The sequence below is a fragment of the Poecilia mexicana genome, unplaced genomic scaffold (genome assembly GCF_051168715.1).
Source record: "Poecilia mexicana isolate PSO_F unplaced genomic scaffold, ASM5116871v1 scaffold_8, whole genome shotgun sequence".
NCBI lineage: Eukaryota > Metazoa > Chordata > Actinopteri > Cyprinodontiformes > Poeciliidae > Poecilia > Poecilia mexicana.
In genome coordinates this window covers 16,261,809-16,288,306 of record NW_028263377.1, presented here as the reverse complement: position 1 = coordinate 16,288,306, position 26,498 = coordinate 16,261,809, and the positions used below count along the sequence as shown (strand labels likewise).

Here is a 26,498-nt window from a genome sequence, read left to right as displayed (position 1 = left end):
TTTCCTCTTTGGTTGTACAGGCAAATGATGGCAAAGGCTCCTTATCCTAAATTGTTCTGACTTTGCAGGTATTGACATCTTGTTTGTTTGCATTTGGCCCCCTTCCCTTTCACCTCCTGCCAGCTCATCCTCCCTCATGAACACACAACCTTTGTGTCACACAGACCTCATATTTCAAACAATCTAAATATACCAAGTCACAAAGTACTAAATTTGCCAGTGAAAGAGTTATTATATACATGAGATTTAGTTAATGAAGAGAACAATTGTATTTGTTCGCGTTACACCCATTTTAAACTCCCTACTGTATTATATCGTGGAATTGATTTTAATGTACTTTCAATGGTTTTTAAAATCTATGGTTAGTTTATTTCATTTTTCAGATCTTCTTTCATTTTGTCGGGATTTCAGACTAAAATATTGTGTGGGGCCTTTTTCATCTGAGGGCCTTTTACCTTTGGAACAGCCATTCTGAACGGCAAACATTCACCAACTTTAGCAAATGCTTACCCAACATTCTGCATGTAGATGTATACATTTTTTATGTTGACATGAGACCATATTAATAAGGATTTCTAAATTATATTCTGCAGTATTTGTTGTTATTTTTAAAACAATCATTACCAACGTTACCAGTTTTACATCTGCCTGCAACTAATACAAAATAGATCATGCAAGAACAGAGTTTCCAGTATTCTCGACAGAAAACCCACAATCACACTCAGAGGTTTGCTCCCATTTGCATGGAGGCCATCATTTTATTTAAAAAGGACAAAGATACGTACAGATTTGACAGGTTCACTTCCATGGTACAGTACAATACACGCTTACGATGATGCAAATTCCCTTTTTTTCTTAAACATATGACACGGTAATTTCAGCAGGAGTCGATCTTCAAGAGTTTGCCGTGCGTACATTTCAAGTGTTCATGCTGTAATTCTTTCAAGTCATTCGCTTAATGGGAAAGAGTTGTGCAAAAACAAAAAAAAAAAAGGAAAAAGTACAAAAGAAAAAAAGTCACAAGAGTGAAAATGAAGAGCTTAATAAAAGAGAACGTATTATCTCGCTCGTGTTGGACGGCATGGGGGAAGCGTACATTCATCACACTGCTGACGTGATTCGCTCGAGTATGAGGAGATGAGCAGATAACCTTATTTGTCCCGGTTTGTAACACAGAGATTACGGGAAACCGGGAGACTTGGTTTAGCTATAATATAAGTCGGAAATATCACTACTTGATAAATGTAGTTCTGAGCATTTCTAGATAATACATGGGGAATATAACAATGCTGACAAGCTTTGATCTGGGGTGTAATATATCATGAATGGGAGAAGAAAAAGTCAGTAAAATACAGTGATGATTATTATCTCTGGTTTGTTTAGAAGTATTCCTTAACTGATTTCCTCCTATTTTAAATTCGGTTTGTTTTTTCGGGGGGTTTTTAGGATAGACGTTAGATAAGGAATAATAATAATGATTATAGGGCAAATCTACATTCAAATAAAGATTTTCACTGCGTCACTTGCACAAGTGCAATTGAATGACCTGTAACAGTGTGTGAGCTAAACTGTAATGGTGAACATTCCTGCTGCTGCACGTTGCTGCAGAAACTGTGACTCCCATTAACTGAAAGAGGAGAGGTACAGACTATAATAAGAAATAATTAAATATAACCTAAGGATTATTCTTCATTCCCTGCTGCTCTCCTCCCGCTGAACTTCATGCTTTTACTCATTCAGATTTCATGCGTTACACTGAAAACAGTCTCGATTTGAGTACGAGTACCACAGACGTGTCACGTTATGTACATCTGGCAACATTGAGAGACTCTTCGGCGTCTGGAGTCCTTCTGTTCAGGACCACATGGAAAGAATTAGTTTGTTGGATAAGGCTCGAAGGTGCACAGCAGCTTCACAATCATCAGTGGTTCACTCTCCTGTGATGACAATCGGCACGAAATCATGGGAACAGAAGTCGTAAAAGTCATAAATAAGAAACACAAGGTCTGTACAAATATTAAACGCACACAGACACACACATTAACCCCCTCACTACACAGTCCGTAGTGGTTCAGGGTTGCCATTGCGTTTGACTCAGTTAAAAAAAAGGTGCAGATCTAGGAGTTTGTCACTTGGTATAATCAACACCCCACAAGGTGCGATGAGAATCAGCGTTCCTAGCTTCACGCGGCAACAACAAACAGTGTGACTGACCAATTAGAGTCTCATGAATCAGACGAGATGCTCAAGTTTCAGACTGGACCGTTGACCTTGTTAGTGTTGATGTTTGAGTCAGAAATGGAGACGGGAGCCAAACAATGTCTTTGCTTCCACCAGGTTTCAGGTTGGACTATGGACGGATTCCTGGCTCCTTCCGACCTACTTCCTGTCAGTTTGTGTGCAGTGTTGGAACTGAGCAAAGCTGAGGAACACTTGCTCCAGAGATATCTGGCTCACACAGTAGTCTTCAATGCGGTACTTCTCTTTGGCTGCCTCCAACGTGCCAAACACCTGAACGGAGAAGAGAGAAGGTGAGGAGGAGAGACAACAGAGGTGAAGCATGTCTTAGTGAGGAGGTGATGTAATTTTAACCACTTCAAAAGTGTATTTATTTTAAATAATATAAATATTATTATATTTATAATATAAGTATACTTTTTAAAAATATCTTATGCACATTAATTATATTTGTTATGTTGACATATTATGTCATGTTATATTATGTCATGTTATGCATGAAATCTAAATCTGTAAAAGCATATAGTTTGCGTTTATCCTGAAGCATATAAGCAGTGGTGCTGAGCTGGCAACAAAATTGAAACAAAAAATAAAATAAAATTACAAAATTATGTATTTGCCACAAAATACTTAATTTTAACAAGAAAATGTAAATCCAAAATATTCAAAGAAAATAGTCCAATGTTTTAATTATATTGATTGCATTTGATCACATTTGAATATTCCTGTCTATTTTTTTTTTGCCACGTTTCTTTCATGTTATTTTCTAAAATGTATTGTTTTTAATCAGTCGGTTCTGTAAAAGGTTCTTTGTCACATGAATGTTTGGTTTTGTTCCTTTATTAGGAAAAAAGGAAGTAAGTTTTCACTTCAAACATTTTGTAGAACTTAATTTAGTTTCTAGAACCATTATTTAACTCCCTTTGTTGAACTTGTAAGTTACTAGTTAGTCACTCCTTCTCCACTAGAGGGAGCTCTAACACAGCCCATTTGGAGAGGTATGAACTTTCTGTAACATACAGCTGAACCAGCAGCTGTTAGACATAAACATAGCGACTGTACCTGTGCCCAGGTTAGCGCTTTATCAGTCAGATGGTAGTGAACCATTCCCTGGTGCTCATCTTTGAGTTGACTTCCTGTTTGTGGGAGAAAGTCCAAAGTGAGATTTGGTTGCTCGCACAGTTTTGGTCTCAACTCCACTTTTATCCTGACGGCCTCTGACCTGGGAAGGTGCTCTCGATGAAGTCTTTAAAAAGCTGCAGGTCGCCGTCCTCCAGGTCATCCTCCTTGTGGACTTTAGCCAGCAGCGTGTAGCCGCTGCCGAACTTGCTCTTCAGGTGTTGGGGACTCCCGAGGCACTTGAACTGACCGTTTACCATCACGGCCAGCCTGGTGCAGAGGGCCTCACACTCCTCCATGCTGATGCGAGAACACAACCGTTTACGTTGAACAAAATGTGGACAATACATATTTTTATTATATATATTAGTATATATTATTTTCTTAAAAGTAAAAATTAATTTACTTTGTTTTGTTTCTTTAGACAGATTGTTCATAAACAGATACAACTCTCTGGTTAGTTCTAACTTTGTTTGTCTGACCCTCTCAAATTATAAATCCTATCTCTTTTAATAATTCTCTTTTGCTCATTTTTAGCAAACACAGTAAGAGTGAATAAAGAGCTCACCTGTGGGAGGTGATTATTATGGCCTTCCCAGACTCCCGGGTGCGAGTGACAGCGTCCCACAGCAGTCTCCGAGCGACGGGGTCCATCCCTGTGGAAGGCTCGTCCAGGAAGATGACCGGCGGCCCGCCAATCAGAGCCATACCTGCACTCAGCTTCCTCTTATTTCCGCCGCTGCACGAGTTCAGACATCTCAGTTAAACACTGTGCGCGCTAACTGCATCACCTGTGCAGGACGGAGCTCCACTCACCTGTAGCTGCGGGTCAGTTTATCAGCGTGAGGCTCCAGCAGCAGCGACCGCAGGACGTTCTCCACGCATCCAGCTACATACTTCTCTGGGATCCCTCTGAGTCTGGCGTACATGCTCAGCGTCTCTCTTCCCGTCATGTGATCCAGCACGGCATCAAACTGAGGACAGTAACCAATGCGCTGCTGCACCTGCGACAGTAACGAGATAAAACCTTTGGTGTCAGATTTCAGCGCCATCTAATCCGCCTTTTTCGCTGGAATGGCGTCCCTTTCTCCGACTCGCCTTCTTAATGTCCCTCAGGATGCTGTAGCCGTCTATGTAGGCGTCTCCGGACGTGACGCTCTCGTCGCCGGTCAGCATCTTGAACGTCGTGGTCTTTCCTGCTCCGTTGAAGCCCAGGAGCCCGAAACACTCGCCCTTCCCCACAGCGAGAGACAGCCTGTCCACAGCCAGAAGGTTCTCCCCACTGCTGTAAACCTGCGCAGGACAGAGCGACGCGGTCATTTTTACACCTCGACGCAGCACGCACGTTTACACCGAGGCGACTGCGGAGCTCACCTTGCTGAGCTCATGCAGTATGAGAGGGCTGCCGACCATGGACTCCACCACCGGCTGGCACTCCAGGACCCGCTTCCTCTCCTCAGCCACATCCCGGTCCTCTGGAAGGAACGCCGCGTCGTCCAAGAGAGTCACCTGAGGCCCGAGAAAATATGTTAGACAAAAATATGACAGTATTTTTTTTCCTAAATCAGTATAAATCTTAAATCACATTTTCTTTCATTTAATACCGATACTACTTAGAAAAGTAAAAACAAAACAACACACAGTTCCATTAAAAAATGCGTAGCATATTTAATAATCTTAGGTTAAAGGTGTTGAATTACTTTTCAGCTTAAGCTACTTTTTCCTCTAACAAGACTGCGTAGTTCGAAAAGAGGAGCTCGAATTTCCACAAATTACAAAATGCGGTTTGTGCAGTTTCTAAAGAAAGAGGACGGTCAAGCTGAGGTATTTTTTTTTTTGTTGCCTCCACCTGTTTGCGTTTTCTGCCCAGAGAGGTGAAGAGCCTGCAGACGGTGCGGACGCACTGCAGCTCGATGACAAACAGCAGAGCGTTGAAGACGACGCCCTGCACCGAGAGGGACACCAGGAAGCGACCGACGCCAGGCTCTGACATGGAGAAGTAGTTTGGCTGGTATGTGATATCTGCAAAAAGCATGGCAACACTCAGTCAAATCCATGATTTTCACAACCTGTGTTTTTGTTGTTGTTTTTTTGTTTTTTTTAACTTCAGCTCTGTTGAAGTAGAACTTACTTAAGACTTTGCAAATGACTTCGCTGATTTCACTGGAGGTGCAAAACTTTATGAACTCATAGTTCTGGTAGAACTGGCTGAATGACATGCCCAGGCAGTAGTTGGGGAAGATCAGGAACACCTTATCCAATAAGTGCGACAGGTGCACCAGGTTCAACTCTGCGAGAAATAAGGAAGAATGACTGTGAACAGTAATGATGGACACTCTGTTTGCCTTTGCATGATCGTCATCACTGCTTTTAGCTATTTACCCAAAGACAATCTCGAGGATTTTCCACAAACACCTTCCCGCATACAGTTGAAATCACACCTGCAGTTTTCTTACCTTTCCACAACAAGAAGCTTCACACATCCCACTTTAACAAACCAAGCGCCAGCTCTGTGTGAACATTAGCCCTCAATGCCTTCCCACACAATAATAAAGATTATTGTATTTGGTAACAAGAGACAAGAAGAGGCAAGTTCATTTGTGCAGTTTTACTACACGGTACTTATTTCCTGAGGTATTTATGCCTTTTAAACTGTTTATTTTGTCTTAATAAATCCAATAATTTCAGTTTATCTTTTTGGGAGTTTAAGTGACGCATCAACACAAAGTAGGTGGAAAGAAAATGCTTTACAAAGTTCAGTAGTCAGTTAATGCTTGTTTAAGCTTACTTAATATTGAATGATAGTTTTTTCACACACAAATGCAATCATTCAGGGTTCAGTCTGAATTTCTCAGTCAAAAACGGACTGCTCTTTTTTATTTCTTTTTTTTTTTTGACTTTTGTGCCCCATTTCTCACCTGGGATGGTCATGATGGTAACGGTCAGAAACGTGGCCGTGCCGGAGATCATGTTGAAGATAGTCAGGCGTGTGTAGGCTGTGGCCGCGGTGGAGAAGAAGAAGCTGAGCAGATACATCAGAGGCACGATGGCCCAGCCGTACAGGAGGAGAATCAGGAGAACGTCGATGAGGTGGTGGTCCGCCACAAAAGCCTCGACTCCAAACGCTTGGAACACAACCTGGAACGAAACACGAAAGCACACCAAAAATCTCTTCTTGTGGCAGCCAAAACAATCCAAACCACAGCCTCAGAATATTTCTTCTGTGAACTGAGGTTGGATTTCCCACTGACCAGCATGAGGAGGCACGGCAGTAGGAAGTTGACCAGGTCCCACAGCAGGGCAGAGAACCAGAAGTTGGACAGGTAGACGCCGCTGACCTGCTGGACGTGCTTCGACTTGATGGCGGACTCAGTTACGAGCAGCAGGGCGAAAGTGCTAGACAGCGAGGCCATGCCGTACATCAGGTTGATGGCGATGGCAAACCCGGTCTTACTACTACGGAGGACGGAAATAACAAAACGCAAAGGTTATTCATGGATTTTTCACGCTTCCGTTTCTTTAAATCGGCGACATCCTGTCCCGTACTCACTCTGTGAGCTGGCTCCTCGCAGTCTCAGACAGGTTTCTGGGCATGGGGTAATTGCCCGTCAGGATTGACGCGTTGGGCCCAGCTAGGAGTTTGAACAGAGCATTGTCCACCATCATGAGGGCCGTGGCAGGTGTGTGGTAGCCCTGGTTGTTGAAGTAGGCTGTTGCTTCTGAATAGTGGCTGCTCCTGCCAAGGAAGGCAGCGCCCACCACGCAGCGCTCGTTGAAGACGCCGCCTTCTGCTTTCGCATTGGTCAGGACGTAATTAGTGAAATCTAAACAGTCAAAAAGAAAGAAAATTGTTTCAAATTGTTAATTCCTACATACGTTTAGCCAGTATCGAGTCACTTTAAGTACGGCTCTGCTGCCTTCGGATCATCTGGATTTGTTGTAATTTTTATGCTTTAACGTGTATTTAATGTATTACATAAGGATTTGTTGCGCAAGACTAATATAAAGAGGTGAATATAAATTATACATGTTGTTTGAAGTTTTCAAAAAAATACATTTACATTGTTGTGGCAGCATCAAAGTCATTTAAAGTGTGAGAATGTCCCATTCAAAGTTCAGACACAAATCCAATTGAGAGTCAAGAATAACACATTAATGTTTACGGGCTTTCTGTGAACATTAATCCAGTCTGGCTGACCTGGAGGGATTATGTGCTACTTTGTAATCAGTCAGTTAAATAAAATGTAAAATTTAGTCGACTTGTCTGGTTGATGATCTCTGTTCTGATATTTTACACCAACCTAACCATATTTGCAGCAATTTCTAAAGTTTTGGAGTCCACAAGTCTCTGTACTTCCTGTGCCCTACAGATTTTGTACTGACTGTTGCTGCTTTGAGTCACATAGAGTCTTTGAGATTCTTGTGTGACACTTTTTGGTGGTTTGATCCACTTTTAAGAAAGATTCCCCCCTTCAAAAAAGATCTTTGTCTCACCTGTGATGTTTCTGAGCTCGCCCAGTTGCTCCAGGAGTTGGGACGTATACGTTTCTGCCAAGGAAGAAGAAAGCGAACCCGCGCCTGGCTGCAGGGCCACGGGGACCCTGGTGGGACCGTAGTGGCTGAGGGCCAGCCTCAGCATGGGGGCGTCCTGGTGGTTGGGGAAGGTGCGCGCCACCACTAAGGCCACAACAGTGAAGATCAAAGGGACCAAGAACTGAGCCACCATCACCTTCCAGTTCCTCCAGCTGTACAGCGCCCTCTTCAGAAACATGGCGTAAAACTGCTGCAGGTGGAGTCGGGCCTGTTGACGCAAACCCGGCAGAACTCAGACAGAGCCGTGGATGTTATACGCTGAATGCAACGCGTACCTTCTGCAGTCTTACCCCTGTGTTCAGTTTAATGTTTGACCCGTCGTCAGAGATGAGCGTGCCACTGTCTGTGAAGTCAGTGACATCTGTCAGGCCACTGATGCTGCTGGCGTCGTCGGTGGTCCAGTCATGGGAGCGTCTCTCATGTTGGTACTGAAGGGCCGGCAGCTGGATGGCCTGAATGTCCAAACTAGAATCCACCAGCTTTCCAACTCTGCAGACATAAATTGACCACAGATTTTGTTTTTTGTTTTTTTTTTACCGCCAGGATATAAATTTAGTTTTCACAAGAAAAAAAAAAAAAACACAGTAGAAAAGTTGACATATGGATAAATAAATTGCTACTTTTAAGAGACCAGTACAGCGATGAGACGTCCTGCGAACAACTTTTTCAGACTTCGAACACAATACCCAGTGAAAATGAGATTTTGACTTTAAAAAGTTACACATTCTTGCTTTAACCTTTTAAAGAAAGAATGCACTTGCTTCAAGCACAATGCAAATTTCACAATGCATTGTGAAAGTTTTGAGGGTTTTTCTCTCCAAAAAAAAAAAAGAACCCCTCAAAACACAGAGTGCTGCACAATTTCTATGACAGAGCGTCCTTTACTGACCCCTTACTGGTTGAATGCAAGGAATCCAGAGAAACATGCTTGCACTGCTTTTGTAGGCAGTCTGGTCAAGGAGCAGAACAATTAGCCAGTCCCACAGGAAGCTTGCAGCTAGAAACTATCCATGTCGGATGTGACCAAGACACATCCACAGCACTTAGCAGTGAATAAATGTCACTGTCACCAGCACAAAGGTCAGGCCAGCCAGAGACACTCACATCAATGTTTCACAGAAAAACTAAGGAATGACAGATAATCAACATATTTTTGCTTTTAAAAGCAGGAACACAAAAACCTTGTTCCCACTGTGCAAAGTTTTAATCTTTTCTCAGAACACTTCAGGCTTTCTAGCCTTGAAGTTAGAAATCAATAAACCCTTTCAGATCTTGTTTTGTCTCATTTGTTTGTTCAGATAGCCAGAAGTAGGGGGATATTATTATTATCACATGCTGTTTTTGTTCAGTTTATAGCATTCTACTCTCTGCAAAGTGGCAACAAAGTGTAAACAAAAAGCACTTGGATGCATTTTTAAAACTAAATATGAAATCTTTTATTAAGGTTTTTCAAATAGAAGCTAGTCTCGGCACATATTTCATGTTTTCGGTATGAACAGATTCTCAGCAGGACTTGTAAATAATGAGGCTTTGGGAGCAGCGAAGTTATCATTAAAGATCCGGTACCAGCAGCACGCAGAGCCGAGTCCACAACAGAGGAAGCGGCTGCGCGCTAGTTGCCACAGATACAGAACCGAACCCATGAGGAAGCAGAAAGACGTGATAAATGAGCAGCAGGAACCGGAGTTATATGAACAAAGGAGGGAGGTGAACATCAGCTCCAGCTTAGTTTGAACCTGGAGACAAACACTGCTCCAACAAATAAAAGGTGTGGCGGAGGATTTGGTATGTACCGACCAACAAAGGAGAAATAAAGATGATAGGAATTCTCCCTGAGGGTTTTTGATGCCAAACAGAAATTAGTGCACAAGTTTTGCACAAAACGAATGGAAGAACGTAACCCAGTGAGGGATGAAAATAAGGAAGATCTTGTGTCCTAACCTGAGGAAAACTTCTTCCATGGTGGTCACTGAGGCTCCATAGCTTGCAATACCCAGTTCCTCTTTGTTCATTTCCAGCTCAGCAAACAGCAGCTCAAACCTGCGTGAACACACATAAGAGATGTGCTACACTGGACATCACCTGCTGACTTTCAACCGCCAATGCAGGGGGTCAAAATGTAGCAAGGTCGAAAAAGCGATGGCCTAAAACCACTCAAATTTCCACAATGACGTTCTCATTAAGGAATATATTCTTCTACTGTTTGACCCAATGTGCAAAAATGTCTGTAAAGAGGAAACAAAAATTAAAAAAAAGTAATGATGTTCATTTTAAATGTAATGAGGAACAAATCTGGGCTGACAGTGAACACAGCAAATGACTCCAGCTTTAATTGTGAAACAAAATGTACTGCTCATAAATCAGTTCAGAATAATTATGACTCAGTCGCTGATTTGCGGTTTTGTGAATGTAATACCTAGAAGGCCGCCCACACTGTGATTACAAGACTGATCCGGGGGCAGCATAACTTACCTGCTGGTGCTTTCTTTAGGCAGGATGTAAGAGAGCTCGGCTCCGGCGCTGCTCTCCATCGTAGCATTGGGAACGTACATATGAACGAGGCGAGTGATCTCTGATACGTTACAAAGTGAATCTTTGACAATCACCATGTGGTAGCCAGCACCTGGCGAACAAACGCAAACATACACGTTACTTTTATAATAAGTTTTCCTTTACTAAGCAATCCAAAATTGGAAATGTTGAGATATTAAATTGGCAAAGCCACTAGCTCACTGATCCAGATCCTTAAAATAAGGAGTGTAAGGAGTGCAATGTATTTTTGTCTATACAGTATATGTATAAGTTGTTTAAATTACTTTTTTATTTGGCTTTGCTTTGCATTTTGTTTCTGTTCATGATTCTTGTCTTTTCCTTTTTTTCCACAATCATATTTAACTCTCTTGTGGTTTTAGCGAGACACTCAGGAGAAGCGCAGCAGATGTCACAGTCAGACATCGCCGGGGGGATGGCAGGTGCCCCATCAGACAGTCAGTTCCCAAAACCCCACAAAAAAAAATAAAAAATTCATGAGGGGGCAGAGTGACTATACCAGATCGTGCATAAGGTAAAAAGCTTGAGGGGTCCGATTGACCCCGTCTCTTAAGACCACAGGAGGGTTAAAGCAGTTGAAGCCTTTACAACTGCTACCTAATCACTGTATTTTAGTTTCCCTAGCGGTCAGGAAAGGTGAAATTAAGTCTCAATGTATAAAGTGGACAGAAGAGAGAGACTGAAGTTGTTCTTAATATAAAAAGAACAAAATGTACAGCCTGTAAAAATCTCTTCAGGCAGAGGCCTGCTGCAGCGCCCTCCACCTTTTACTTACCGTATTTGTTCTTCAGGAATAGCGGCGAGCCGCAGCACTGCAGCTCGCCTCCTGCCATGATGGCGATCCGGTCACCAAGCAGGTCGGCCTCGTCCATGAAGTGAGTGGTGAGCAGGATGGTGCGACCTCGTTTCTCTCCCTGGAGAAGGTCCCAGGTGGCCCGTCGTGCTGATGGATCCATCCCGGACGTGGGCTCATCCAGCATGACGACCTGGAGGCAGGAGCAGAGGAAGTATTCACTGACGGAGGGGGGGGGGACATGGAGTTAATGAAAGACCATGAAAAGCATTTTTGAAGTTCCTGACCTTGGAGTCTCCAATGAGGGCGATTCCGATGGAAAGCTTCCTCTTCATGCCGCCAGAGAGGGTCTTGGAGCGAGAATGTCGCTTGTCCTCCAGGTTCAAAATGCAGATGATACGATCCACCTCGTCTGAAATTTGCTCCTTGGGGAAGCCTTTTAGCTGCATAAAATGAATATTTACACAATAAACAATAATCCATTTCTATTTACTAGCTTCACATTTTTTTATATTTAAGTCAACGGGCAACAAATAAGTTTTGACCTCCAGCCTAAGAGGCCATTTTCAGCTCCTTTACACCTTAAACTTGCATCTAATTAGACAGCAGTTCTTGAAAACAAGTGGCACCATCGGATAAAGAGTTTCATGTTTACCTTTTGGTGTGAGGGAAAGAAATTCTAAGATAATTTTACACTCATAAGTAACTTTGCATGCTGCTATATTGTTGAATACCTGTGCATAGAAGAGCAGATGCTCTCTCACTGTGAGGTTGTCAAACAAAACGTCGTGCTGAGGACAGAGACCCAGACTGCGTCGGATCAGAGCCATGTCCTGACAGATGTCGTAACCATTTATGTAGGCCCGGCCGCCGCTGGGAGGAAACAGACCTGCGATGCGAACAGAACCCAGTTAGGCGACTCATTTGATGTGCGTGGTCGGTGTTTGCTTCCCGTCGTGTTTGCGACTGGTGACCTGTAAGCATGGACAGCGTGGTGGTCTTCCCAGCACCGTTGTGTCCCAGCACCACCGTGATCTGCCCCTCGAACATGTTCAGCGTCAGATCTCGCACCGCCTGCCGCGTCTTGCTGCCTACTTTGAACTCCTGCCAGAGGGAGATACCCAGAACCAGTGCACACATTACCGTAATGTGTGCACACCTGGCACCCAGAGCCTTTTATATACCCAACAGACAGTCGGTCTTCAGCCTCTTACCTTAGTGAGGTGTTTAATCTTTATTCCAGATACTACTCCAGCTGGCTCCTCCTCTATAAACTCTCCCTTCATAGCTTTTTCTGCGTCCTCCTCTTCCTCTTTCTCGTTCACCATAGCCATGCGAGGGCTGCTGCACCAGTATGAAGGCTGCAGTTCAGAAGATAAAAACAAAACACGCAAGAACTGTGATCAATGCTTGTGAAAACATTACATTTTCACTCACTTACAAATAACAGGGACGAGACAGAGGAAACAAAGGAGCGCAGCTGAGCTGCAGGACTGATGTTTATGTGCACGAGAAGAGAATGTTTCTTCCTAAGAATCTGAGTTAAAGCTCATTATTTTGTCCAGCATCCTCACACACACAATGGACGCTGACAGACGTGCGTCAGCGTCCACACCCTACTGGCAGTCCCTTGAATTCCTGACCAGCTAAGAAACGAATTACCAGGAGTTTATTTTTGTGTAAAGAAACGCCACTCTGGGATCACGCAAAGTTGTTGTAAAGATAAACCGTGTTTGTGTTGGCTGGTAAGGACTCTGTAGCTTCCTGTTATTCTAACCAGCTGAACCTGAAGATCTCATTCTGGCTGACATGCTCGAGCCTCCCATTTTAAATCTCTTCCAATCTCTCTGCATCCAAACCAGTCTCACGGAAAGCAGATGTCTCTCTTGGGCTCTTACACAGCCCCACTTACTGGTGTGTCTGGAAGAAGAAAAATGCATTAAACAGACCAAAATGACAACCGCCGTTCTGTGTAAAGTCTTTATCAACTAAACCTGTCAAAGGGTGCCTAAAACGAAGAGAAAGGAAAACCTCCCCGTAGCGAGGCAGCAAACGGATCCATGCACTCTTACCTTATGTGTTTCAATGTGTTTCATGGATGCTCACTTATTAACAGTAGCATTGGCACCATATCAGTCGTAGACTTGTGAACGTTTTTTTTTTATGTTAACTATTAATTTATCACTGTTAACTATTATCAGTGCCGTGAAGTTCAGGGCTTCAACAGCACTGAAGCCACATCAAATAACAGCCTGTCCAAGCAGTGGAGGGCCTGTTCCTTTCTGTCTTGAAGCTACAACTAGCATTAATAACGTAATATTGTCAGAAGGGGAAATCCGTAAACTCTGCTGCTACTTCATGTTTGTTTTAGTGGGTGAAGTAACTATCTATCAGCCACTGAAACGTTATCCACATACCTCTACCTCAGTCTCTCTCTTTTTTTTTCTTTTTTTTTTTGCTTCATTATATTTTGTGTTATCTTAGACTCAGTAGATGCTTTGTAACAGTTTGATTTTGGAGGAGACCTTCAGTGTTGTTGCAAATGTGAAGAAGGGATGCACATTTTTTTTAATTATCTTAAATTTCTGCTACATTTTAAAAAAGAAAAATGTTGATGCTATTGTTAGTGTTAGCTTGAGTCCTGGAGAGTTGAGTCTAAAAATTGCTGCATGTGATACTTTACTGGTGCAAACTACAATTAGAAAATATTTCTGCTTATCAGCCTGTCTGTTTTATATTCTTAAAACCCTTTGATTATTTCTGATTTACGCTTAAAGGTAACAGTAGTAAACATACCGGTTGCTAAATTGGATAAAGCACTTGTAGTTTAGTGTTTTTAAATAAAAGAACATTGATTTGAGTCCAAGTTTACAAAAGTTGTGCTGAAGCTTTAGGGATTTTTATCAACCATCATTTTCAGGCCTTATTTTTTGAAGCACCAATTAAAACCATAATTGACAAAATACTAAAATATCAATTTGCACTCTTAAGCCCCAGAAGTTTCTTTTGCATCTGGTGTTATTGATGATTGGCGTACCAGTAAAAAGAAGTAAGATGGAAGAGGCACTCCGTACTCTCCGGGAAACACAGCCTCCATGTACCAGGCCACCAGGCCGTAAAGCACCGAGTCAAACAGCAGCAAGCACAGAACCTGGGCCATGGAGAAGTCGTCGTCCACCGTCACCGAGTCAAACAGGTTTGACCACTGGATTCCAGTACCTGAGGAGCAAAGAAATGATAATAAATACCTGAAGTAACAAAAAAAGTAGCATTTCGGGGGGTTGAGTTTGATCAAAAACCTCACCTTTGCCTTCAAACATTCCTATAAGCTGTGCTCCCATGGCCATGGCCACGTTGGAGATAAGGCAGGCCGACACTTTTTGAGCGTGGCTCAGTAAGTCATAGCGAGGCCACAGGAACAAATAAGGCAGGTAACTGAGGAAGTAGATGAAGCCGCCCGCTGCCGCCGCCACGTTGGCTAAAAACCATCAGAGAAAATGTTGAAAATCCATCGTAAAAATGGGAGCAATCTCGCAAAAGAAACATCACAGATATATGCCGCTGGCTGATAAAATTCAATAACATAAATGAAAGCAAATAGCTGACAGGCAGAGGATTTTGTGAGCTCTTCAAAAAGCCATTTCCTTGATTGGCAACGTGAATCTTTCCCAGAGATTCAGATAAAACATTAAGGGAGGAAAAATGGGGGAGGAAACGAAACTGACAGACTAAGAGCTGCTTCTGCTTCCAACTCCAATAAGCTCAACATGAACCCATCAAAGACCACTTGTAGCAGCCAATGTGACATTCTGAGCTCAGCTGGAACATCCATTGATCAAATGTCATTATCTCTTCCAAAAAAGTTCATCTGTGGGTGGGCAAGCCCAGACAGCTGCAAATACAAAGGGAAGGGGGGGGGGAGTCTTTGCTGGGAAAAAAAAATGGCAAAAGAGGACAGTGAATGAGACATTTGGTTGAATTTGTTTCCCCATCTTCTACATTGTTGCTTAAGAGTAGCAACAGTTGCCATTATTTAAATGAGTCAGCTTATCAACAATGCGCAGGTCAGGAAAGGTTGACTGAAGCGACAGCTGAAAATAAGAGTAAGAGAGGTAAAGTAGATCAAGATTACCAAGTGAACTTCCTTATGCAGATAAGAAAAATAAGTCACAGGTGAAAAACCGCAGTGAGGTCACATTTTGAAACAAAAAAAAAAAAAAAAAAAATCAATGCACCGATGTCAGTCTTAACAGAGTAAATAATTAATCTGAAGCTTTCCAAGACCTTTCTCCTGTAAACATTTCCAGGTGATGTACTCAAGATTACTTTTCATGTAATGAATAACAACTTGTGTGCGACTGTTGTAGCAAAATGGGGCAAAAATCGGTCTGCAACGGCTGCAGTTTTTAACTGCGTTGTCGGAGAAAAGTTAAACGAAATGGATTCTGGTTTGATGGATGGACTTTGGGTGAAAGAGCACAGAAAGCAGAACAACTTGGAAGTGAGAAAGGAGAGGTTTACACAGCTTGCTTCATCTTTGAGGTTATCAATGAAATGCTGAGATTTAAAATGACCACAAAAGCCTCCTACTATGTGTGTTAGCTAAGATTTGCTGTAAGCAGAACATTTGTGATCTGGGAAAAAAAAAACCCACTTAAGTTACCTTTAAAAATGAAAGGTAAATGAATCACTTAAGTTACATTTAACCATTAAAAGGTGTATATGATGTGTGCATATAAAGATTACACATATTTCTAAGTCATAGTTTGAACTAAGGGGGAGAATCTGATAAACTGCAAACTGTTGTACAACTTGTGCTTTTTGGAGAAAAAAAAATATCATTTGGTCACATGTGCAGCACAAGGAAAGCCAGTTAAAAGGAACCTTAATTACCCACTACAAACAGACAAAGCCGCCCACCTCGTGAGAAGAAGGCACTGATCATGAAGCTGTAGTTGATGGTGGCCACAGTGAAGACCAGCAGGAAGACAAAGACCAGGGTGGGGTCACTGTAGTTCAGCACTGCACCGTTAGGACTCACCTAAATCAACAACATGGATTGTCAAGGAGGTGCCCGGCCTAATGCATGATTTAAACTGTGATGAAAGGGATTTTCAAATAATATGAAAAAGAGGCAGAAAATTACAGGACAGAAAACCCAAGAGAAAAATCTCACCGAGTGGAACTTTCCGCTCACAATCAACTGTAAAGTTTCACATAGACACTACAGATGTAGCACCATCCCACAGAAGTGTGTGGAGGTGTCCATTTGCATGTTTTTTTGGTGCTTTCAAAATGCCAGTACTGTGAAGATATTGGCAGGCAAGGTTTTATTTATCTGGCTTACAGATCGTGTTGCTTAATCTTACTTTTGTCTGTGATTGGCAGCTGCCTGTTTTCTATCAGCTCACTTAAATACCTCTGCTGCTAAAATTCACTTTCAAACAAGCAACTGCAACTCAACCTGAGAGATGCAGTAAGACTTAAGGATAAAATAAATAAATCTATCAATCCCTGAATTTAGCAACTGCACATTTGCTAATTGCACAATTCTCAGCAACTGGGGCTTTTTTTTTTTTTTACCTCTGAGGCAAATAAATAATCTAATCTAATAATCTAAAATTATATTTGATCTTTTTTTTTCTTTTTTTTTTGCATTTTGGTAAATCTATGTTCTTTATTCCTTCTGTTTCTCCTGGAGATCAGATGTTTCTACATGATTCACTGAGAGCACAACCTTTGTAGTCATTTTGCTGAACCACCACCTAAAAGCACTGAGCTCTAAGTTACATTGACATTGTTTCATTGGATCCGTGCACGCGTTAAGTAAACACAATAGTTACGATGACGTCATGTTACTTTTACATCAGAACAAAGGGGATTGTTTTAGTCACAAACTCACCCGGATACAGAGGAGCAGAGTAACGAAAAACACTGAAATGGAGAGGAAGAGGAAGAACATCAGGAACCATGCGCTCCAGTGCAGCCAGTTACTGAGGCCCATCATCCTCATGTACTCCTGAAACGGACAAGCAAGGCGGAGGTAATGTATATGTTGAACGGCTGAATTAATCATGCAAGCTACTTTCCCACAGAGGCACGTAAAAGTACCTTGAGCTTCCGTTCCTTCTCCTGCACCACAGCTCGCACTATGTTGAGGGACGTGTAAGTGAAGCTGAGCACTAAGAGAAGAGGCAGCTGGTTCTGAATGGCCAAGATGAAGACATCATAGATAAAGCTGGGGTAAGGAAAGCGTGACAGAACCACCCTGGTCTGTTTCAGCAGATGGTCTGCTCCAGTACTGTTGTGGGATCGCATGATGGCTTTGTCCACTGCGTGCTGGACTGCCAGAAAGCCCTCACGGTAATAACCTTGGTATAAAAAAATAAATTAAAAAAAAATCATTGAAGAAATGATTCACTGAAATCTATAGAGGAGCAAATCTATCAAAATCTATGAGGATTTTAAGATGGTTAACCACAATTTATGCACAAAAATTGGTTGTCACCTGGTGTCCCACCGTCCTTGTCATGCTGCTCCCTTGGCCCTGGCAGCTGGAAAAGGGGAAAGAGGCTGAGAGTATGCCAGTCCAGGTCGCTGTTTGGGCTCAGTTCAGACTTCTCCCTAGGCGGGGCGTTGCGTGGGGTGAAGGTGAAGCGCAGGTGGTAGCTCACCTGTAAGTCAAGAGAGTAGAAATTAAATAAAAACAGCAAAATCACAATCAACTTTAGAGCAAAGCTTAATGCTTAGTGTCTCCGGTAGAATCTAAGGCTCCTTTAAAGGTTTCGTTGACTGGACTATATGCTTGAAGGTGTCACAATCTTCTGTTCAAACAGTTATATGAAAGGACCCAGAATATGGTTATATGTAACCTCCAATGTGCTTTCAGGAAGAAGACCTGTTTTGTGTCCCGGAAGTGAAAGGGTTTTTGATGAGAAATGTGAATCTCAGTCACAGAACAAAAGAAAAGGATCTTATGAAGATGCTGGTACGTAAATAAAAGTCCTGCATCGACATCACAGAGGAACAAGTCAAATAGTCTAAAATGAACCACAGAACACCAGATTAAAGTTTGCAAATGCACTTTTGCAATGTGATGAAACTAATCTGTGGCTAAGGGGAAATTTTTTCCAAGACTGAGAGCACCAGCTGTGTATGCTGTGTGGGTGTTTTGGAGCAGAATGGATTGGTGCACTTCCTAAAACCAATGACATCATGAGGAAAGAACATCATATTGTTACCTTCTTAAAATAATGGCCCAAGTTATTTATTGCCAGAAGATTTGAGTTAAAAAAAAAAACACTTTTGGCAAAAAAAAAAAAAAAAGTGACTTAGGCCATTACTTTAGGAAGGTGATGAAATGGAAAAATTAAATAAACATCTCAAGAGATTATGTAGAAGATTAAAGCTTGGGTGCTAATGAGTCAATTACTCAGAGGATGCTGCCAAATTAGCTACAAAGTGGCTTAAGGATGACAAAGTCAATGTTTTGGAGTGGCATTCACAAAGCCTAGATCTCAGCGCTGCATGAGATTAGTAGGCTTAGTTGAAAAGGTGTATAAGCCTGGAGACCGGACACAGTAGCACTATTTCTGTCATGAACAACGGGACGTAATACCAGAAAACGCTTGTGAGAAGATTCCAGAAAGAAATCCAAAACCTTTGAGTCAAGTCATAAAGTTTAAAAATCCATTCTAACAAATACTATGGAAATCAATGTAAAATTCTGAATTTGAAGAGATTATTTTCAAACATCTGCAATATCTTTGATATTTTTCCTGGTACTTAGCAAAAAATAACTAGAAATAATTCTAGTAATTTTAACCGATGTAAAAAAAAAATTGTCTGATTCAATGTCGGTAAGAAAGAAAAACGGTTGTTTGCTTCTTCTCTTTAATACAGTGTATTTAAAAATCTGGTTTCAACTGTAAATAAAGACCGACTAATTTCAGTGAAAACAGAAAACTGTGAAGTTTCAGTCATGTGAGAATAGATTTGTAGATAAATGCTTTATCTACAAATCTAAATAAACCTTTGTATAGCTGCAAAACTGTCTGTGGTGGTCAGCCAGTTCAGCAACTTGAGGTTTGCAGCATTTGACTATTTATATCTTATGAGAAATGGAACCACATATATTAGGAACTACACTGAAATATTATCCACTGTCAAGTTTTATGAGTTTTATCTAATTCTTCTTCAATGTATTACTTTGTCGCTTTGATTAATGAGCCTCTTAACGCAATACTTTGTAAACAAAAGTAAAAAAAAAAGCTTGAAAGGAATGAATGCTTGTATGTGAACAGTTTATTGTTTTACATTAGACTTTGTGCATTTGTAGCCTCAGATTTTATGACTGTGACTGCAGGTGAACTGAAGTGAAAACAGTGAAGGTGTAAAATGTAACGATACAGTGGTGATATTGGTGATTTACTCTAGTCAAGGTGCATTTCCTTTTACTGCGGTAAGCATCGGTGTTTCCTTTACAGCACAGAGCTCTGCTCTTCTAGTTTTTCTGGCTGCGCAAGAATAAATGTTATATCTCAACAGTTAAAACTCTCCAGAGTCAATGAAATCAGACTGGATTCTTCCTCCTGTTCAAGCTGTCAACTCTGAACCAGTAAATCAACAACATTTTAAGGAAGTGGACCAGCAACGCTGGTTTTTCTCCTCACGTACAGATGGCATGGGCGTGATAGAGCGTGCGATGCCTTTTACCTGCAGGGGTAGGGGCTCGTCGTCATGAGTGAAGGGGTGCTCAAAGATGACAGCAGCCAATATCTGGTGCGACTGAGGGTCGGTTCGGACGTGCCTCTCGAACTGCTCCTCTGTCTCAAAGCCACGCACTGCGACCAAGACAAACACAAAAAGTGGTACTTCTCTCTCATGTTCGACTGTACCCATGTCGGCCTCTTGGTTTCTTTGTTTCCCTCTCACGAGCAGGAAAACAGTCAAGATCTGGCTGCCATCCTGAGTACCGTGACTTCCCCAAACAGAGACATCAACAATAGATCATTATTTTTAGTTTTCCCCACAGTGTTTATTAAATTTTTTTTTTCCCCCCGAACTTGTCATTTTCTATTCTTCTATCAAACACATACAAAGATACTGTGAGTACTGTGCACAAACTGTAAGCATTAGATCGGTGCCAGGGTTAAATCTGGGTTAGCCTCATAAAACAAACATTGCGTAAAAGACTATCTGAGGGAATGGAGGGCAATGCAAGTAGCTGCCAAACCAAAAGTCTAAACAATAATCACACAGGTTGCTGGCAATTTCAGTACAGCTTAATGAGAGATTATTGTGCCTTATTTACTAGTGGGCAAACATAAAGAAAGCAAATGTAACTCCATAAGTAGAGAAGAAAATAAGAGTCATATTTTCAGCACCTTGCAATAGTACTTTTAGCCATTGACTTTTTTTTTTTTCACATTTTCTCTTGGAAGCCACAAATTTCAATACACTTTAAGAGTATTGTATGAGAGTAGAGCACATTTGTGAAGTGGAAAGAAAAGCATGCATTGCTATCAAATAGTTTTACCACTAAAAACCTGAGAGGTCTGCTGTGCGTTTACATTCAAGCCTTTCTTAATGCATTCAACACGCACTCTTTGCAACAATTACCAAATCTCTACCAGCTGTGCGTATGCAGAGATTGAAATATTTTACAATTCTTTGCAAAGTGGCCCGAACTCAGTCGGACTGCATTTAGAATCAAGTCTTGCCACAGATTATCAGTAGAATTTAGTTCTGGACTTTGACTGGGTCATTCTAATACATGGATATGCGTTGATAAGCCAATCCACTGGAACTCTGCCAGTATTTTTATGGTCATCACCGCACGAGAAAGTGAACCCACACCTCAGCCTAAAGTCTTTTGGAACCTGTAACAGGTTATTTCCAGTACTGCCCTGTGTAATGCTGCAAGTCTCTGAAGCTCCTCCAAAGTCAACATGGACTTTGGCTGCTTCTCTGATTAATGTCCTCATTGTCCAAACTCTATAAGATTCAGTGGTTTGCTGATGTGATGTACAATACTATTTCCATTTTGAGACGATGGGCTTAACAAAGCTCTGTGAGACGTTCAAAGTCTGAGGCTTTGGGACTCTACTGGCAAAAAACATTGGAAACCACGTATCCTTTTCCCTGTATCTTTGTTACCGGTGTTTACAAAAACTAGATTACTTAGTATTTGTGCAGATCACCGGTAGCAGTAGTTAAATATGAGCCCACTGTTAAAAAAGCATTTTATTTTAGGCATGCTATACATTTGCCGTGCATGTGACAATAATAAAATGTAATCCATTGAATTCCCCTCCAACTTTGCCTTTTTCGTCTGTTTAAATGATTCATTAATAGTCGAGCTGGGATCTCACATGTCTGACCACAGGGAAACATGTGAAGACGAGTGCATTCACCCAGCTTTGCTTTTACACAGCAGTCTGTCAAAATGAATCCAAATGTGTCAGAATGTTTGCGGAGCTGTCATGTGTCCTGAGTGTTTGTTTGGAGAACTAGTCGGGCAGACAAAGTATGTACGCTTATGGAGAGACCAAAGAGACGTTATGCTGGTGTCTTGAGGGAGCAGACAGACATGTTATCCCTGCTGCCTTTCGTTCCCTGTGTCCAGCTGATAAAGGAGTAGGGTGTGGCGTGTTTCCTCTCCTGAGAGCTGTTTCCAGAGGAACCAGTATTCCCAGCTCCGTCCTGATCCACAAACATTGAGAAGCCTGTGATATTTGGCCGCATGCCTGTTACCCTATCTGACGATTACCCACCTGAGTGCAGGGACAGGCTGCCTCGGACGTCCTCCGCCACCTGACGCACCACGCTGGAGTTACTGGGCACGTAGCCCAGCTGCAGGTCTCGTGAGATGCGGCTGGGTAAAATGTTGACAGGAAAGCTCTCGTAGATGGTGGCATTTGGGTAATCCTGAAAAGGCACCTTCTGACGCAGCACGATGAGGATGGCAGAGAAAAGAAGCGGCAAGAGGATCTCCACCAGAGTTACCAGAATCTGACGTTTCTGGAGAGGAGAAAGTGGAGAATTTTTTTCGATAGCAGTCAGCCAAGTTGAGACATAGATTAAAACAGAAATACGTGGAAATAAATAAAGTGTCTTGCTAACATGTGCATATCTTTCAGGTTCAGCAGGAAATCTAACGCACTTTAAAATAATTTTGACTTTTTGAAAGTGCCATAAAAATCCAGAATGCAACTGAACATCAAAATTCTACAATTCCTTGGTTTGATGCATAAAAACTCCCCAAATAAAATACATTAAAGCATGTTTTAGTGACATTTGGAAAAATTAAAACAAGAAACACAAATACAAAAAAGCCAAATGTATTTTATGGCACTTTCAAAAAGTCAAAATTATTTTAAAGTGCGTTAGATTTGTTTATCAGATTATTACTTCTATTCAGGAAAAAAAAAAGTGTTTGACCTCATTGACCAGTAGTTAAAGCATAAAGTGAGTTGAACAGTTTCAGGAGACCGGATGTTTATTTTCAAGGCCTAGTCTGTGTCACAACTGAAAATGACATCAGCATGAGATCAGTGAAAAAATTGGACTTTACTTTGAAAGATGGGAAGGGTGGATTTAAGCAACACAGCATGTTAGAAGTCTCTTCCGAAACCAATTATTTCTCTAAGGCCAAAAAATTACATAATGTTTTTGCAGCTTTGATATTGAGTCATTATCTTAGTATGTAAACACAACATGGAATTAAGATAGACAAAAAAAAAAATTCCCAAACATTGAGGCTCACATTCAGTAAAGGAGGGTAAAAACATCAGAGTCAAAACAGTTTCATTTCATCCTTTGGGGGATAAAATGAGGCAAATTCTAAGCACTTCTGTTTAAAGCTGAATTTAAAAAAAATAAAATAAAAATAAAAAAAAATAGGCCAAATTTTTTTCTAGTTTACATTTAATCTAATTTGCTTTCTGATGGAAATTCTTCAGGAATCACAATCTCACACAGGCGTCTCCAGAGGGTTTAATATTTTGAAGCACGTATGATTCACAGCCAACAGGCCATTCCATTGCCCAATAATCTAACTTATTGTTGTCATTGTCTGATAATAATGTTCTGCAGCTACTATCAGTAACAGACAAACAGAGCTGTGCCAGTATTCTCTGTGGGTGGGAAAAATTAAACATTGTTGAATAGTAGAATGACTTCCTATCATCTGTACACTGTCAGCCTTCGAATCTTATGATATGGTGTTCTGGGAAAACATCTGACTTGTTTAGTCTCATGATTTATTTCCCAATACCTTTAAAATCTTAAATGAAGGAAGACGAGACGGCTCATGAAAGCTCTATAAGGAAGAAGAAAGCATGTGACATAACGCAGCTTTACTTTAAGGTGGCTGGAACATATCTGACATTGTTAATGCAAAATGTTAGTCATTTTATTTTATTTATGGTGTCCAAAAGCCCATCACTTAAATACTGTTATACAAGCTGCTCCACCGTGAGCTCAATCACCTGCTGACAATACGCAGTCGCAAACCCTGACGGGACCTAATAAGGACAGAGAAGGGTTGAATGTCCTACTCACCTGCTGAATATAATTTTTCCACACCAGCAGTCCAAATTGTCTAGCGATAGCCATAGCTGAACAGACACAAGGCACCAACCAGCCAGCTTTCTGTAGGGGTTGAAAAAAGAAGACATTAACATTTGCCAGGGGCTTTACCAGTTTTTTAAAGGGGCTAAACTATGCACATTTTTTTGAAAATGCCTGTAAGGGACTCTGATCTCTCAGTTTCCATTTCAAAATGAACGCAGAAAACAAAAAAAAAAAAGAGAAGTGAAATTGAGCAATCGACAGTATCATAATTACCAAATTAGCTTAGTCATCTTAAATAGTTACGAAAGTGTTTCTTTGTTGAATTGCTAAAAGAAAGCATAGGAAATCCCCGTCGTGTAGGGAAGCCAGCAAGCGCATGAAAAAAATTTTCCCTGGTCAGATAAAACCAATTATTTATTCTTGATCCTATATCAAAATCCTATGTGTGGCTTTCCCTACTGTGAAGCATGGTGGTGGTTGAATGATACTGTGGAGATCCTGGAATGAAACATGCAATAGGCTGCAAAACACCTGAGATTGGTGTGGAGGTTCATTTTCTTTCTACTTTACATGCTACTTTATGCTGGTCATCCATACAGTTAAAAATAAAAAAAAAATATTTACACCGATGGAAGCTTTAGATTTTAAATTATCTTTAGTGTTGATAATTATTTAGACATTTATCATAAGCTGTGAAAAAAATGTGGAAAAAAAGTTGTGATTGCAATGTGAAAAATAACTATGACTAAAAAATGTTATTTCCCACAATTTCGTATTTTTAAAGTCAGTTTTTACCACATATGTCAATACATTTCTAACGATAAAAAAAATGACCTATGCAAATGTAACTATAGGGATCAATTTGTCAGGTATGGTAAAAAGAAAAAGAAGAAGAAAAAAGAAGTGCTTGGTAAAAAATAACATCATTTTTTCACAAATGGACCACTGTTAAACGCATTTTTGCCTTATTTGAGCCTATGCATAATCACGTAATTAAGTCTGAACGTGTAATAACGCTAACAATGACAGCATTTGTCTGACTTTCGCACGATTCTATTATTATGATACTTCTGGGTTTATGTTACGTATTCGTTGCCTAATTCAGTTTAAAAGGTCATGTGCTATGTGTCGAAAAGACAACGATTTCTTTGTTTATCTGTTTTAGTAAACAATAATGCCTTAAAAGACGTGGACCCTTTCCTGAAAAACAGAAACTGTCTTTCTCTTCTCTGATTGGCTAGAGGCCGAATTCTCGCTCCTCTGATTGGACAATACAGCTGCTCGTCAATTCCTAAGGGATCTCATGAATGCAAACGATGGAGCTAGGTAGAAACGTTGGACAAAAACGAAATATTGATGTCTTACATTTAACTGCAGGCCCGTAGATGGAATTGACGTTTTAAAGTTTTATGACGTAAATATGAAGAGTTACCTTAAGATCAAACAGTTTCGGAACATAAACGTTGGTCTTTCGCTCTTTATCTCTCTCTCCTCCAGTCGAGGTGAAAACAATTTCCTCCTTATTTTTTCACTCCGGTCCGTAAAACATCACAGCGAGCCTCACTGTCGATGTGCGGCTGCATCTGGAGGGGCTAAGCGCGTTGGCGGCGAAGCTCGGCCGGCTGCTTCCCTTCCAGTTTGCTGCCTGCCAGAGAGGCCGATGACATTGCACCAGCGGCTGGATAAAGTCTGTAAATTCATCCACAAAAAAAAGCCAGCGACCGACAAACGTCAACAAAACACTGAACACGTGACCACCCTTGGAGCGTCACGTGATTTCATCAGCAGCTGGGATTTTGTTTTTTTTAAATATTTCAGTCCTGCATTAAATCATTGTAAAAACTAAAAATGTATTTAAAAAATACAATATAGGCCACTACAGTAATAATATATGTTATACTCATTTCCGTCATCACTAACAATGACACTTTTATTTTCAGCCTTACCTCCTGTCTTTTTGTTTTGGCAAATTGTAAAATTGTTGTAACACTTGGTGACAAAAATGTGTCCCAAGCAAACAGGAAGATTCAGACTAATGAAAATGAATTTTTAAAATATTTCCCGCCTGCATTGTAGCAAGTAAGCAAGATTAGATAATGTGATTAGCTTCAAAAATACATTTGTTGAAATGTTATGCCCTATAGAAGCCAAATGGTTTTGACCATGTGCCAATATAGTACAAGCAAGGGAATAGATTCAGCTAAACGTATACGTATATATATAAAAAAGTGAAAATAAAAAATAGGACACTGCATCAGAGGTAGCTGCATTAATTTAAAACAATTATCCAATTATCAAATGCCCAGATCCAGCTGATTTCCATAATGCATCTTAATTGTTGCCCTCCAATTATGCAATCTGCATGTCATATCCGTTACCAGCATAATTGCTTTTTGGTGCTCTCACATGGACAGAATAAATGATGCAATGACAGTACATTATCTCTTTGGTACCATTTATGTTTTTCCTAAAATTAGCCACAAAAAAATCCTGCAGGTCTTTCAGTGTTTTAGGGATCCTGCTAATTTTTCATGCTAAAAATTTCACACATTTCCAGATTTAAATGACAGAATTCTCAGTCCTTTCCGGGAAAGTTTTTTTTTGTGTAAATACAATCAAATTTGATTCT

At 41.0% G+C, this 26,498-nt stretch overlaps 1 protein-coding gene across 1 annotated transcript; it reads right to left on the bottom strand.

Annotated features, from left to right (window-relative positions):
* Positions 1 to 728: 728 nt before the first annotated feature.
* Positions 729 to 25,601, bottom strand: abca3b (ATP binding cassette subfamily A member 3b). Its single transcript, XM_014983581.2, has 31 exons — positions 25,302 to 25,601; positions 23,858 to 23,947; positions 22,069 to 22,315; positions 20,009 to 20,136; positions 17,802 to 17,967; positions 17,405 to 17,664; positions 17,196 to 17,312; positions 16,214 to 16,334; positions 14,598 to 14,771; positions 14,331 to 14,512; positions 12,508 to 12,654; positions 12,268 to 12,397; positions 12,028 to 12,182; positions 11,581 to 11,736; positions 11,276 to 11,486; positions 10,423 to 10,573; positions 9,892 to 9,990; positions 8,241 to 8,439; positions 7,852 to 8,158; positions 6,908 to 7,181; positions 6,609 to 6,813; positions 6,276 to 6,495; positions 5,489 to 5,647; positions 5,207 to 5,379; positions 4,732 to 4,866; positions 4,456 to 4,650; positions 4,174 to 4,361; positions 3,926 to 4,096; positions 3,461 to 3,657; positions 3,301 to 3,374; positions 729 to 2,511 (listed from the first exon to the last, which is right to left on the bottom strand). The coding sequence occupies exons 2-31, from the start codon at positions 23,909 to 23,911 to the stop codon at positions 2,380 to 2,382; spliced, it is 5,127 nt and encodes a 1,708-aa protein (XP_014839067.1). The 5' UTR covers positions 23,912 to 23,947; positions 25,302 to 25,601; the 3' UTR covers positions 729 to 2,379.
* Between the last annotated feature and the right edge of the window lie 897 nt (positions 25,602 to 26,498).